At 35.1% G+C, this 15,876-nt stretch overlaps 1 protein-coding gene across 5 annotated transcripts in view; it reads left to right on the top strand.

Moving 5' to 3' along the window:
• LOC134528204 (CLIP-associating protein 1-B) overlaps positions 1-15,876 on the top strand; it is a 412,343-nt gene that overhangs the window by 387,065 nt on the left and 9,402 nt on the right. For all 5 annotated transcript variants that reach the window (XM_063361604.1, XM_063361603.1, XM_063361605.1 and 2 more), the window contains 5 exons: positions 509-780; positions 1,413-1,587; positions 8,461-8,638; positions 11,442-11,648; positions 14,851-15,062. In XM_063361604.1, the coding sequence (XP_063217674.1) occupies positions 509-780; positions 1,413-1,587; positions 8,461-8,638; positions 11,442-11,648; positions 14,851-15,051 (1,033 nt within the window). In that variant the 3' untranslated portion in view covers positions 15,052-15,062. The remainder of the gene's footprint in view (positions 1-508; positions 781-1,412; positions 1,588-8,460; positions 8,639-11,441; positions 11,649-14,850; positions 15,063-15,876) is intronic.

A 15,876-nucleotide genomic window follows, 5' to 3' on the forward strand; every position in this document is an offset into this window, starting at 1 on the left:
TTTTGTCGACCAAAAAAATGTGGCATTACTCTAGGTATAAAAAAATGTGAAAAGCATTTTATAAACAAAACAAAGTGTGCTACATTTGTGCTGAACATTGATACCATCAATTGAAGCTGTAGTAGAACAGAGTACTTTGGAGAAAATAAAAATGCCCTCTAAGTTTGGTTTGCTGTCAGGCCTTTCACCCTTTCATTCCAAAATGGAAAATTTCATTGTTTCGAAAATTAATATGATGTTCCTTTGCAAAGATTTTCTTTCAGAATACTGATTTTTTTTTTCTCTCATTGCAAATGCCAAATATATTTAAAGTGTTAAAGAAAATATATTGTAGAGTCTCACCCCGTCTAGTACAATGAACTCTTAGTTTTGAGCCAAAATTGAAGTTAACTCGTTTGACTCGGCTCGAGTTTTTGTGGCTCAGTCCCATCTCTGAAAGACTCCCGTGTAAATTCACATCTGGTGTTTTGAAACTGAAGTCGTCATGTGTCTGAGCGTGTCTGCACAGGTCCCTGCGCCGCACGACGGCAGAGATCCAGAACTACAGCTTCGAGTCGGGGCTGGGCTCGGGCAAGCAGCTGGAGCGGGACCGCGACACCACCAGCCAGGACTCGGGCATCAGCCAGATGTCGCTGGGCGCCGGCCTGGAGGAGCAGCTCGAGGCCATGAGCCTGGGCAGCAACGGCTGGAGCAACGGCAACGGCTCGCCCACCCACCGCCTCAATGCCATCAACGCCATCAACAAGGACAAGGACGCAGCCAACGGGCTCATACCCAGTGGTTAGATCCTTTCTCAGAACAACAGGCTTCAAATTATTAACGAATATTGAATATTTTTCAATCAAATACTAACATCCATTGGAACTTTTTTTTTTCCCCACACATCACAGGAATTTAAGAAAATTTTATGCACAATACAGTCAAATTAAACCATAATAGAGTGGTGTAAAATGCTAGGGAAAAAAAACTTGCAATTCGTATTCTTAAAACAGAACATTTTAATTTAAAAAAAAAATCTTTGTAGTTACTGAAATGTGGGAGCAATGCAAATATTTATTTGATTTTATTGTATGCATGTACGGGAAACCCTCTTCTCGGTCGGTCTCACGTGCCATGTTGCCATTTTTTCTCCTCATTTTTTTGTCAACTTTTTTCCAATCATTTTTTTTTTGTAAAATAAGTGTAATACAGCTGCACCGAGAACAATATTAGCAATTCAATCTGATTGTGCAATTGTATTAAACATTTAATTTGATATTCTCTTTGCATCAGAAAAACCAGCATTCACACAAGCTTACCTGTAAGCAAGTTTAAGTTTGTGAATACCAGGAGAAAAATTCTTCACAGGGTTCTGCTGTGTTTAATGATGTCCGGTGCGGAGAGCACTCACGATGGATGGCGTGTCGTTGCAGAGAGCCACCAGCACGAGGAAGCGGAGGCTGTGCGCAAGGTAGTGGACACACTGACACACCACGGAGCGCCCGACAGTCCCGCAGAGAGCACGGAGGCCGAGCGCAAGGCGGCCCTCGCGCAGCTGCTCAAGCTCATACGAGAGGGCAGCACCGTCACCGTCATCGAGCAGTTCAAGTGAGTGTCCCCTGAACCACCGTCGGGAATCTGCTAGGAAGCGTAAAGCATCACCGCTCAGATGGTTTTGTTTTAAGTTCGGGGGTTTATGTGTTATTTTTTTTATTTTCATCAGGGATGGGCATGTCAATTCCTCGGTGCTTCGATTCCACCGATTTCCGCCTGGTTCTGGAACCGTTCATTCTGAAGTTGTAAGAAGGATTGTACCATATAATGAATTTTGTATCGTATTTAGAACGCTAGGTCTTAAGAACTGTCCATAATTTGGATGTAAATAGATTCACGTAAATTAATTCTTGCCATAATTGCGTATTTTCCGGCCAGTAAATTGACAATGTTTACGCAACTCGCCTAGCACTAATATACTAAAAATGCAGGAAATAATTTTAAGGTTAGATCAACAACCTCAATCGCCTATATTTATCCGAAACACTGTACTAACCAATGTTAGATTTCTGTACTTGCGGGGAAAACATTATAAACTCATTTCAGTATAACAGCTTTATTTCATAAATACTACAACATTAACGTAACTTTTCTCTCCACTCGTTAAAATAATATCTTTCACTTCCAATGTCAATTAGCAATCTTGACACCATGTAGAAGTTAATAATTTAACGCAAGTTGGCCAATTGTGTTACTCATAAACTTTATTTTTGTCTTTCGTTTACTAAAGCTAATTTCAAGTTGTATTTTTGATACTTTTACATATACATAGGTATATATTTTTCGCTTAAAAGAAGTAAGTTGAAAATTGGATTTACATGTGTATAAAGTCATTAAATTGAATGCCAAAGATTTATTTTTGTGCTTAACAATTTGCTTCCCATATGTAAAAAAAAATTTTGTACAAAATACGCTGTTTTCACATTAATTTGTATTGATGTTTCATTTGCTGTTACCACTATAGCTTGATCGTGCATGAATGATGAGAATATAAAAACAGTAATATAATATGAACGACTTGACAGAATTCAATGGGGTTTGTTGTGTTGCCTAAATATTTTAATTTCAGAGACCTGAATGTGCAGAAATAAGACAACATAATGTGTGTTTTTTTTTAAGTGAAGACCTCTATAGTGTCGCGGTTGACACTCCCGGTGTCACACCACCACAAGTTATACACCCGTCTGGGAACAGCCTTCAACACTCCAATCTTGTTTATCTTTTTTAAGTTATTATTTTGCACGCTGCTCCAAAAAACGAGTGCCCCAAAATTCATAAATAAATTATTCAAAAGGTTTTTAGAAAAGGAAGAGATCAGATTAATAGTATTTAAAATGAAAAGAACATAATTACTCGAAATGTGAAAAACTTTAATGAGACCATTTGCGCATGAGCATGGTAAGGAATTTAAGTTACCACCAAATATCAAAAAAATTACAATTATATCTAAAACCATTTGCCCTATAAAGTTATAGAGGCTTTTAATATAGCCACATTTTAATATATACCAATAAATAATAAATACTGCAATAAACGCATAAATAAATGCAGACATTGATACAAAAACCGTTCTAAAAATATATATATATATATGTATAAATAATAAATTACAATACTATTCAAGTAAAAGTTAGTAAAAATTAATGTCTCTCTAAAACATCTTGATTACACCCGGGTGAATTTATTTTACGGCGCTTCATGGCATGCTTGATGGAAGGTTCGGTAAAAATGAGTACGAGGACGCAACATACACTCGACGTGGGAATTAGGGTCTTTTGGCAAAAAACTTTTTTAAATTGTTGACTGTTATGGTGGGCAAAGTTTATATCAACGCCCCGGGGTTACAGGGGCCAAAGTTCGGAGCCGGAATCACTTACTTGGATTAAACGTTGTACGTCGCATCCCACCCCGGACCTCCTGGCCCGGAGTTTAGCCGGCTGTACTTTAGCACACATGCTAAATGCTTCATTAACGAAAAAAGTAGCGTAGACTTTTCATCCTCTTGGCAGCACCCGCCACAATCTAAGTATTTGCCGAAGTTCAATATACGTCAGCTGATTTATGTTAAAAAATATTCACGAGTCCCCGCCGGCCCAATACCACGAGCCATCACCCGCGCTCGTCACGCCCGAAGCGCATACACGTCCACCACGGCGATCAGCTGACGACTCCTTCATACAGCTCATTCCGTCCCTCTTGACGTATTTTCCCCCACCACCTTATTGCCTTGGAACAGTCCATTTCAATCTTCACGGGGGGGAGCGTCGTACACCGTATTATGATTCAAAGTCCAAAACGATATAATTAAATATCAAGAAACTAAACCATTTAAAAAAACATAATATAAAAACATATTTAAAAATAAGATTAACAAAACTTATAAAAGACCAATACTTATAAAAAAGGAAAAAGGGCAAATACTAAAACTAAAATTACGTCACAGCCATAATTCAACATTAATTTAAATAAATATAAAATCAAGTGGCCATGCCACCTATGGCCACAATAGGAAGGTTTGGATAGGGAGTAAATTCATGTAAGTCATCATCGACACGGTCACATGACGTCAGCTGTGAATGTATACTCAGTGGTGCGCTCGCAGCCAGTATACATAACACAGGTCGACAAGTAATGCACACGACCTATACCAATACATATCTTATTAATATGCGTCTTCAGTCCCTGTACATCAGTGCTGTGCATATGTGAATCGAATGTGTGTATGCAGTAAAACGTAAGTATAAAATATATTAATATTCTCATATATATATATATATATATATATATATATATATATATATATATATATATATATATATATAGAGAGAGAGAGAGAGAGAGAGAGAGAGAGAGAGAGTTGAATAACGAAGAAAACGGAGTCTTTGTAGCAATATAACCTAAAAATTAAGAACATCATTATTATTATTTTTTTAATACCTACAATTACTATGCAATGAGTATTTTAAAGTAGTGATGGCCCGATATTCAATATTCTATATCGGAGATCTGTAATATCGGCACATTTTTCAATATCGGACATCAGTAAATACTTGCGATATTTTGATAACCGATGTTTGCTCTCGCCAATAATACTTCTCACATAACCTTAACCGTAATTCCAAGCTTATTTTCCGTGGACGTAAATTATCTTTCTTCACATCGCCATATTACCTAGTAATTCCAATCATATTTTCCATTGAAACAATTTAAGCCTATTTCTTCTTCCTGATACTGCAATGCATTCCGACAGTACAATTCTTCCATGTGTACACAAATCCCAGTCATTAGTGCATATTTATTCATTTCAGATATTCGCAAAATGTTTTCGCTTGATGAATTTTCGAAGTTCACTAAGTGTACATAAATTGAAAACATAAACGAAAATAATTACGATATTAAATTTAATATGTGGTTTATCCGCAAGTAAACATGTCGTTTCATGGTCGCCAACTGCTGTTCTATACAAAGACGTTACGTAAGTTTTACAAAAGCTAAAATATGAAACGTGTTTAAGTAGAGCAAGTTTCAGCAAAGGTATTATGTTGGCTATATTGAGTGCATTGCCAACAACATAAATAAAGATGTGTGTTTTATAAACTTGCAGTACGTTTCAAAGTTGTATTGAAATTACTTTTCGTGTATTTTTAACGTGTTTTCGCACCTATAAATGGAGTGATACACTTGAACAATGGTCACAAAATTTGCTACTTGAAGACCTTTCTTTCTAGCGTGTCGTTTACTGTGATGAAATTTTACAAAGCGTACAAAAGTTTGATGTTTTTCAGACAGTATTTTTCGTAGATTACAGTTGAGACACTGGACTAAGTACATGCAGTGACTCATGATTCATACATTAAAAGCAAAATACACTAGAGACCAATATCAGACAGCTACAAGATTTCTCAACATTTCTCCACAAAAATCTGAAATTTGTTTCCTTGTAGTTACAATATGTTTTTTGCATACTGTAGGTAATACCTACACCAGAATATTGCTTTATCCGGCCTTGAAAAACAATTTAATTTTTTAAGACCTTGAATTTAGAGAGCTTATTTCTAGGCCATTATTATAATTTCATTATTAGCTTTCATTTAATGTGAATTTACAATATTTTACAATTAATAAAAATAATATACATTCACATAAGTATGTTTTATTAATATTTAACATTTTTCATTATTGTCTCTAAGAATACTCCAGAACCACAATTTTATAGAATCAGTGTTAGAAATGAGATAGGCCTATTATCAGAATATCGGGTACTGTATCGGGTATTGGATCGGTAAATTTGGAAATATCGGAATCAGTATCGGCATCGGGTTTTTGGATATCAGGACATCACTGTTTTAAAATAATTAGGAGTTATTTTACTAACATGATACAAGAAATTTGTTTTGTGATAATATTTTTTCGTAAACATTTCGAAAAAGTCTCTGATTTTTATCAAAAATTAATTTGGTTACCAAAAAATAACAACTGTTTCTTTATAGATTTAAGTTTTCACTTCTGTCGGCAGTCCTCATGACTGCTTTGAAATTTTTTTTTAATTGCAAATGTTTTTTTTTATAAAATATGGCTGCAACCTAAAAATAAACAACTATGAAAAAAAAAATGGTGTAAAATGAATTAAATTATACTCTTATGCATTTGTAGAAGACAATCGTTGAAATATATTTTGTTCTAAGATTTGGTTATTATAGATAACTGTATTGCATTTTCGTGTGATAATGCTAACACAATGGTGCAAAAAAAAAGTTATTTCATTTGAACAGGTTAAAAAAAACCATCCATTTTCTACTGTCCTGATCATGCCACCATATCCATTTGGTTGCTCAGAAAGATTCAGGCCAGCTTTGTATGAATGTAGAACAGTTTTTAGTAGTGATGGCCTGATATCCAAAAACCCGATACCGATACCAATTCCGATATTTCCAAATTTACCGATCCGATACCCGATACCCGATATTCCGATAATAGGCCTATCTCATTTCTAACACTGATTCTATAAAATTGTGGTTCTGGAGTATTGTTAGAGACAATAATGAATAATGTTGAATATTAATAAAACATACTTATATGAATGTATATTAGTTTTATTATTTGTAAAATATTGTAAATTCACATTAAATGAAAGCTAATAATGAAATTATCATAATGGCTTTAAATAAGCTCTCTGAATTCAAATTCACGAGTCACTGCATGTACTTAGTCCAGTGTCTCAATTGTAATCTACGAAAAATACCGTCCGAAAAACATCAAACTTTTGTACCCTTTGTAAAATTTCATCATGGTAAACGACACGCTAGAAAGGAAGGTCTTCAATTAGCAAATTTTGTGACCATTGTTCAAGTGTATCACTCCATTTATTTGTGCGAAAACACTTTAAAAATTCGTGAAAAGTAATTACAACTTTGAAACGTACTGCAGAGTTCATAAAACCACACATCTTTATTTATGTTATTGGAATGCACTCAATATAGCTAACATAATACCTTTGCTGCAACTTGCCCTACTTAAACACGTTTCATATTTTACCTTTTGTAAAACTTACATAACGTCTTTGTATAGAACAGGATTTGGCGACAATGAAATGACACAGAAAGAAAATGCTTATTATATCAAGCAGCAACTTTATTCTTCTTCATGTTTACTTGTGGCTACACCACTTATTAAAGTATGTAAATATCGTTATTATTTTCGTTTATGGTTTCAATTTATGTACACTTAGTGAACTTCGAAAATTCATCAAGCGAAAACATTTTGCAAATATCTGAAATGAATAAATATGCACTAATGACTGTGATTTGTGTACACATGGAAGAATTGTACCGTTGGGATGCATTGCAGTATCAGAAAGAAGAAATAGGCTTGAAATTGTTTCAGTGGAAAATACGCTTGGAATTACTAGGTAATATGGTGACGTGACAAAAAATAAATTACGCCCGCGAAAAATAAGCTTGGAATTATGGTTAAGGTTATGTGAGAAGTATTATTGGCGAGAGCAAACATCAGTTATCAAAATATCGCAAGTATTTACTGATGTCCGATATTGAAAAATGTGCCGATATTAGCGATCTCCGATATTGAATATCGAATATCGGGCCATCACTAGTTTTTAGCACAGGTGTTCTACTTTTAAGATAAGTGTTCCAAGCAACATAATATCTTGAAACTTCACCAAACCTGTTTTATTGCATATGATTTATATCTGTGATTACTGATGAGTGTCTGGATGTTGGCAGCGCTGGACATGGTTTGCTGTGTTAGTTTAGTTTTATCACAATTCACCATATAATTTTGTCCATAGCAATAGGTGATAGTTTTTCACTGTTGAATTGCAGACACTCGTGGTGAGATGAATTGGTAAAAAAAATTGGCTCAGGATTCCAGTGTTTTGAAATGTGTTGTAGATTGCAGGATGTAGGTGAAATAAACCTTACTTTAAGATGACTGTGCAAATTGGTTGAGAAACCCTAAATTGAACGTATCACTGTAAAGTGTTCATAAAATAGTGATACATGATTTTATGCATCAGATATGTATTGAGCTTTAGAAAAATACAATCAAGTCTTTTCCCATAAAGTACAATTAACTAAAATTTAAAGCAGATTCAAGCTGAAGCTAGAGGCTTGATTCTGCTCAAATTTTTGATTCTCTAACGCTAATATTTTCATTTACTATAATGATACTAATCCATTTAAATGACATTTACTCAAGTCATACATAAAATGTTTTGTATCTCATAGTTAATTTGACACTTTACCTTGTATATTCCCGGATGTTTTTATTTATAAAATTCAAAACATGGTTTCAAACATGTATATATAAAATTTATCATGCAGGGTTGCATTTTTTAGTGTTATATTGGCATACATACTGTGAGTCCTATAAAAATGTGTTGTTCATGCATGATCTGCGTGTTTTCAGGACAGTCCTGCGAGTACTGCTCGACCAGCTGGCAAAACCAGAGTCCTCGATAAGGGTGCTCGTGTTCAACATCCTCACTGAGATGCTGAAGAAGCGTTGCATGGCTAGCTGCTTTCAGAACTTTGTGGAACTTCTTGTTCTCAAAGTATTTGAAGCCCATCGAGATGCCAGTAAAGAGGTGAGACTATAAAGTCAAAATGGTTTTATTCAAAACAATAAATTAGTAACAGACTGGGGAAAAAACTAGTTTTATTCAAAACAATAAATTAGTAACAGACTGGGGAAAAAACTTGAAAGGCTATATAAAATGCACATAAAATTTGTACGTGATACTGACTTGGTGCATAATATTATTGAAAATCTTTAATTGGCTCTCTGCTCTGAAATTTTTTTTTGCCCTTCAATAGAGTCTTCTAATATGGTAGAAAATTTAAGTTTGTTATTTTCCAAGAATTAAAACAATTATTATTTAATAATTAATGTGGTGCCAGGTTGGCAACTGCATGGCAGCTAATGACAGGTACACAGGAGATGTTATTTAACTGTTTGTAGCAGTGTACTGTCCTTCTGATTGTTAGTCAGTTCATATTGGCACAACTGCAAAAGGGCAGCAGAGTTTTGGCTAGGATTTCAAGGGAGAAGGCATGTTCACATGCCTACTTAATTATCATAAAATGATAATTTATTTCAGTGTCTCGTAAAACTCAGTTGTAAATAATTGAAAAATTTGTGGTCTTAGTCACACAGCAAATTAAGCTTGATACAATGCAGAGTATTAGTATAAATCAGTAAATCACATATTTCCAGTTTTCTTTGTGTGACTTCCGTCATAGAAATATCATGTTTACAGCAAGTGTATGAGTGATTTTTATTTTTTAGTGACAATTGTTTTCTTACACTTTATGAATTTGTAACTCCAGCCTTCCATTTTATATTTTTTAAACTTTCAGCTAGAACTAAAAATCATTGGTTTAGCCAAATTAAATTTCTGGTATCACAGGGCATAAATAATATTTTCCCACGCTTGTTATAGCCTGACGCTGTGTTTCCACACTTGTTATAGCCTGACGTTGTGTTTCTACCCTTGTTTTAGCCTGACCTAGTCCTTTTGTTATATGAAATCAAAACTGCTGGTATGAAATATCTGATTATTTCATGCGAGAAACTACAGCTATAATAATAAAATTTTACACCAATTCACTTAAGCTGACTTAAACAACTTCCCAAAGCTAAGTCTCATGCCGTAAAGTGTAATACGTAAGTTGAATAGCAAGCTAAGATGGCATGGGCTATTTCTCCTTAATCTAAGCATTTTGCATTGTTCGTTTGTGGTCACATGTAATTTGAATATAGTTTAAACTTTTCCTTTCTAACAATTACCTTTAATTTTTCTAATAAATCAGTTACACTGTATATTTAACATGTGTAAGGTTAATTGAATGGTGGTGGGTAGGGGGAGTAATGAATAAACTAGGGAATCGGGCAACTGCAAGTCTATTTGCTGGTTTTTCTAATCATGTTTATCACAAGTGTTATCTTGCAGTCCATTGGTACTTATTTATTTATTTTATTTAAGTTTGTTACATGGTCACCAACAGTTGGGGAACATTTGAGGTGAGCATGACATAAAGATACAAAGGACAGTCTAGTCACTGCAGATAGGCAAGTACCACTCTCTCTCAGGAAGGCACTAGGTACAGGGAGGCACTAGGTGCAGATAGGCACTATATGAAGGTAGGCACCAGGCACCACCTGCAGGGAAAGCACTGCAACAGGTGAGCACCATTTGCAGTCAGGAACCACACACAAGCAGACATATACCTCCAGGGACTACAACAGACCAGACACAAGACAAATACAGAAATACGTAAGACATTAAATAGGGACAGACCATAAAATTACAAATATCATTAATGAATGAATAACAATAATCTCATATTATATACCTAATCATAAGAAATAATTTTATGGATAAGATATTATATTTAATGCAGAAATGAAGGTTTTTTATTTATTTATTTATTTATTTATTTATTTATTTATTTATTTATTTTTTTATGTAGCACATGTAAGGAAATATAATTTTAGATGATTTGTTTATTTTTAACTCTGAAGTGAAGGCACTAACTTTGTGTAGTGTAAAGTGTTCGAGAATGCTGACACGCTTGGTGGCATGACAGAGATGGAGTTCAAGGAGATTGCATTATGCGAGGACATGAGATGATTTGATAGAGATAGCCGATGGCAATCAAATTAAATATTGTAAGGTTAATACAAGTAATAGAAGTGCTAGAAGCAACTAAGAAGTAGAATCTCTAAGGAACCACAAGCCTTGCCCGCAGTACGCAATGCAGCGGGTGCCCACAAGCAAGGTCTTAGATCCCACCCTCAGGTAGAGTAGAGCCAACAGCGATTAGACTTTATGTAAAGGGCTGAGCATGCAAAGACAATGAATAAATAGGACTGTCCTTGTAATTACATGTCTGTGTATTAATGGAAGGACACTATGACCAACTCTTGAGAAACCCTATAGCCAGGCGACAAGTGCGAAGATAACGAACGAACCCAGCGTCGTCCTCTCCCCTTCCCCACCCTTTCCTTTTTCTTCTCCCATTCCCTCATTTGTCCACTTTAACACTGGTAGGGTCATATCTTTAGTTACATTACACTGAGTGGAAGAACATTTTGACACATTACAAAAGGTTTCAGAACTTCAGAAACATTTAATATCAGAATTTGGCACCTTACACAAACAACATTTTCATACCTATTTGATTGTCGAGAAGATGAGCATGTTTATCAAGTTTGTTGAAATTGTTAATTAGACTATATAATATTGATATTATTGTATAAAGTGTACACAGCCTGTAAGCGACCATTAAATTGTTTTATTTTATCGTCCGAGTGAATTATCAAAGTGTGAAGCCTTGAGGAACGCGTGCTCGGCCGGTGTGGTGATGCTGGGTGGGGGTTGTGGCCAGGTGCTGCGTGTCGCAGAGAGCTGCGCTGCCACGATGGGCACCGTGCTGCCTCCGGACATCGTCATCCGTGTGCTCATCCCGCTCATCACGACCGGGGACTACCCGGTGAACCAGGGTGCCATCAAGATGATGACCAAGGTGGTGGAGAGCCACCCGCGGGAGGTCATAGAGCCCCACGTGGCTTCTGTCATGCCGGGCCTCATTACGGTTAGTGTTGTAGTTGTGCCATTTATAGAGCCACGATTATATGGTAATAGGCGATAAAACGAAATAACACCGAAAACCGCTTGAAAACACGAAATAAAACGAAATTGTGCGAAATCCGCGATATGTCACGAAATTTCGTGTATCCTGATTATTTATGTTTTTTTTTCCATTCTGTAAGGACAATTCACTATCTTCAGCACAATCAAATATTTCTGACAGTAACTAGCAGCCATATATATTATATGCGACGGTGATTCATTACAGATTTTAAAATGAAGTCTCGGAATTAACGTAATATTTCTTTAAACTGTAATCTTGTGTACCATAATAATTTAAGATGTTGATAACTATGATACAATGGCCGCCGTTAGCTTTCTGTAAATACAAAAATAACAAACGTCCAAAATATGTTTTTCTAAGATTACGTTTTTAATCATTAAAATATTACACACTAAAGCGCATTGCTTTTACTGTTTATTTAAAATAAAGTACATAGGGTACGAAAATAATATTAACCCCGCTTAACGTAACAATTGTAAATAATAAATAGTACATATTTATGTTGGTATTAATTTTCACGTACATATGTTGGTATTCGGTATGTTTTTGTATTCGCATCTATTCTCCATTGTTTTGATCTTTCCAGAACGGCAAGTTTTTGCGTGTTAAGAGGTTAAATTCTTCCTATGTGATTAAAAAATTTTGATAATGCCTAATACGAAGGTTTCTGCCAGTGACCGATCGAAAGAATTTTCCAGCGAAGGATTTTATTTCAGTGATAAAATTTTAATGTGCAAATTCTGTAACTGCAGGCTAGACTACGAGACGCGATACGCTTGTGAAACATGTCGCGAGTGAGAAACATAAGCGTTTGAGGCAAAACATATCTGTTAAACGACATCCTTGTCTAAGAGTCTTTAATGCCATTAATTTGCTGTTCAACCCAAGAAATGTGAGTAGGGTTAGCATAGAAGATGCAAACCTACAGAAGTCTCTGCATAACTTGCCTTCTGTTTCCCATCTTCCCATTCATACATGGCTACGTTGCTTTAAAAAAAAATAATTGAGGATGAACTTTCATTGCCAGAAACAAGCCAAATTGATGTTGCAAAGGTACTTTGCTCCCTTGAATTTGCTCAAGCCAGTTTAAGGGCAATCTGGTTCCCAACATCAAATGTTGATGCAGAACGTTCATTTTCCAGGTACTCACTGGTAGTTAGTGACAGAAGACGTCTCACTCCAGAAAATGCGGAAAATTTAACTGATATAATTTCAATAAAACCGTCTTAATAGTAACTTTGGAAGTGCTTAATTGTGTAATTTTGTAGTGTATGTGATTGTAATTAAGTCGTGAAATTTTTAGTAGTTATTTAAAAGTTTGAATTTATGAATTTGCATCATTTAGATCATGAGGTTTTAGTGTTTATTAATATTTGTTTTAATAATTTTGCATGTCGTACAGAAAAGCAAGAAAATTTTGCCGTGGGTATTTTGAGCAAAAAAATAAAACCATATAACACCGAAATCTTTATTTCTTCACACCGAAATTTGTCTTAAAATAACACCACAAAATCTTGACTAGCCATTTATGATTCTGTTTGTTTCGGCAACTTGGAAATACACATGTCCAAAATTGGTGAAATTTTATTTAATTATTTTATAATAGGAATGCACAATATAATATGTTTGCCCTTTGTGTATGTATGTCCTCTGCAACATGCACTCGTCACACTTGAGCTCAAAGCTCGATTTTCAGAAGTGGAAATGGGAAGGGGTGGATCTGAACCTTAAAACTAACTTTTTCACTTTTCACAGGAGTAAATTTTTTATCCAAAAAAAATGCTATTTGGCTTCAAAATCACCCTCTCCATGAAGAATAATGTTAAATGTGTTATAAATGTATTTCCAACACAACTCAACCAGCATTGATTTTTTTCTCTCTCTCTTTTTGGTTACTACCAAACTGTTTTATGACAAAGAAATCTTGAAGAAAAAATATACGTTGTAGTCAAATTAAACCCTCTCATAAGAGTTCTACTTTTTTACACACTTCTACAAGTAAGCCATAACTACGTATTCTTATCATGCAATGCTAACTTAGAGAAGAACTTATATAGTTTATCGAAATCACTAAAATATATGTCGTGCATACATACTTAATAATTGAAGATGCGAATATGGAATGCCGAAGTTACACAATTACTGTTTTGAACTTTATTCCGCATGTTGAATAGGAATAAAACAATGTCTAAAAAGTACGAGTGTAATTTATAATTGTATTTTGAAACTATCAAATATCAATAGGCTGCATATTCACACAAATAATTCAGTTTCCTGGGGGAAGGAGGTTCTACCTTGTTTACCTGTTGCCCTAGAGAGTAGGTAAGTGGTGTGCAGGCAGCCTACTTTTGGTGCTGCCCCGCCACAGGGCAACTGGTTGGTGGGTGACTCTTATGGCTGCTTTATCTTCTTCTGTCTGTTTGAACACACTAATCTCCAAAACAACTGGACAAATTTTCTTAGGGTTTTTATTTTTACTCTTAACTTCTTGGTGAAACATAGAGGCTTTATTTCATCAAAATCGGCTTACTGAAAAAAGAGCTATCTTTAAAGTTTTAGGAGTCTTCTCATATCTTAAAACAGTTTGTAGATAAGTCAAAAGATGGAGCTTCATTAGTTGATTAAAAAACTCACAGAAGTTTTCAGATGTTTACCTCTGTGAACACGATCATCATGGCATATTATACCAAATAACCAATAGATAGCACTGTTAGTTTTATTTTTACCTCTGTAACAGTAATTGGTAGAATTAAGAGAATTTACAAATACGAACCAACATTAAAATTCACTTGGCTAGGATATACGGATTTACTGATTTCGCATGGTGTTTTGGATGCTAAAACCATAATGAAATTGCTTTGCTTCATTTGATGGGTTATAATTTATATTTGTCTTCTTGACTAGGAGAAACGAATTATTGAGTTTTCTTACGGTTTGTGTGCCTTCTTATTACATTTTAATAAGAAGTTGTCATTTTTGAAGTTAGAAATATGAAAATTTTGTGTTTTGGCTTCAGCATTTTTTGGAACGTCATCAGAAATGAGGATGGGAAATCACATTGGATACACGGGTAGTTTGTGAATGACTTGGTACTTGATTCGGCGGAGGCGTGATGCGAGCGTGGTGGGATGCCGGGTCGCAGGCGTACGACGACGAGGAGAGCTCGGTGCGCAAGTCGGCCGTGTTCTGCATGGTGGCGCTGCACAACCTGGTGGGGGAGGACGGTCTCCAGCCGCACCTCGCCGCCCTCAATGGCAGCAAGCTGAAGCTGCTGCACCTGTACATCAAGCGCGCGCAGCAGGGCTCGTCCGCACCCACGTCCCCCAAGAACGCCCCTCCGTGAACCGCTGCCAGGTACAAGCACGGCTTATCCACGTTTCAGGAAGCCATAGAAAAGTTGTAATTGATCAATGAAAGTCTGGAAGTTTACTTGAAATCCTGGAAAAAGTCATTGATATTTATTTATTTATTTTTATTTATTTATTTATCGTCTTTATTGGTGGCGAAGTTAAGACGCCTTTTCTTACACTTAACCACTTTTCTGCAATTACATCAAAGAGTGGAATATTAAAAATTAACTAATTAAGCATGATATAAGAAGATGTTGACTAAATATTAAAAGAACAAATAAAAATTTTAACTTAATGTTCAAATATTAACTATTACAAAAGATTCAACTATAACTAATTTTAAGTAATTAAAAACTAAGCATAGACATACATAAAAAGGAAAGTAATTAAACATACAGCAAATAGTATCAAAACCGGAATATCCATTGATATTATTTTGAGGGAATATATCTTTCTCCAGTCCATTGTCGTCCAGACTGTGAAAGCAATTGTTTCAGTTAGTGTTGTACATATCTAGAGTTCAGCGGGATCCAGATTTTTCTGTAAAAAAGGGAACTTATCATTTCTGAAACGTCGGGTAGGAAATTATTATTATTATTATTATTATTATTTTTTTTTTTTTTTTTTTTTTTTTTTTTTTTTTTTTTTTTTTTTTTTTTTTTTTTTTCAGTTTCCTGAATTTATTCTAGTTGTATGCATGTCAGTGTGCCAAAATTGTCTTAAATTATTTTCAAAGAAAGCGTTGCACTTTAAACTATGTCAATACATGCATGCAATTGAAAACGTACCTTTTTTTTTCAGCAATTCAAACTCAAAAC

This window comes from Bacillus rossius, chromosome 1, assembly GCF_032445375.1.
Source record: "Bacillus rossius redtenbacheri isolate Brsri chromosome 1, Brsri_v3, whole genome shotgun sequence".
NCBI lineage: Eukaryota > Metazoa > Arthropoda > Insecta > Phasmatodea > Bacillidae > Bacillus > Bacillus rossius.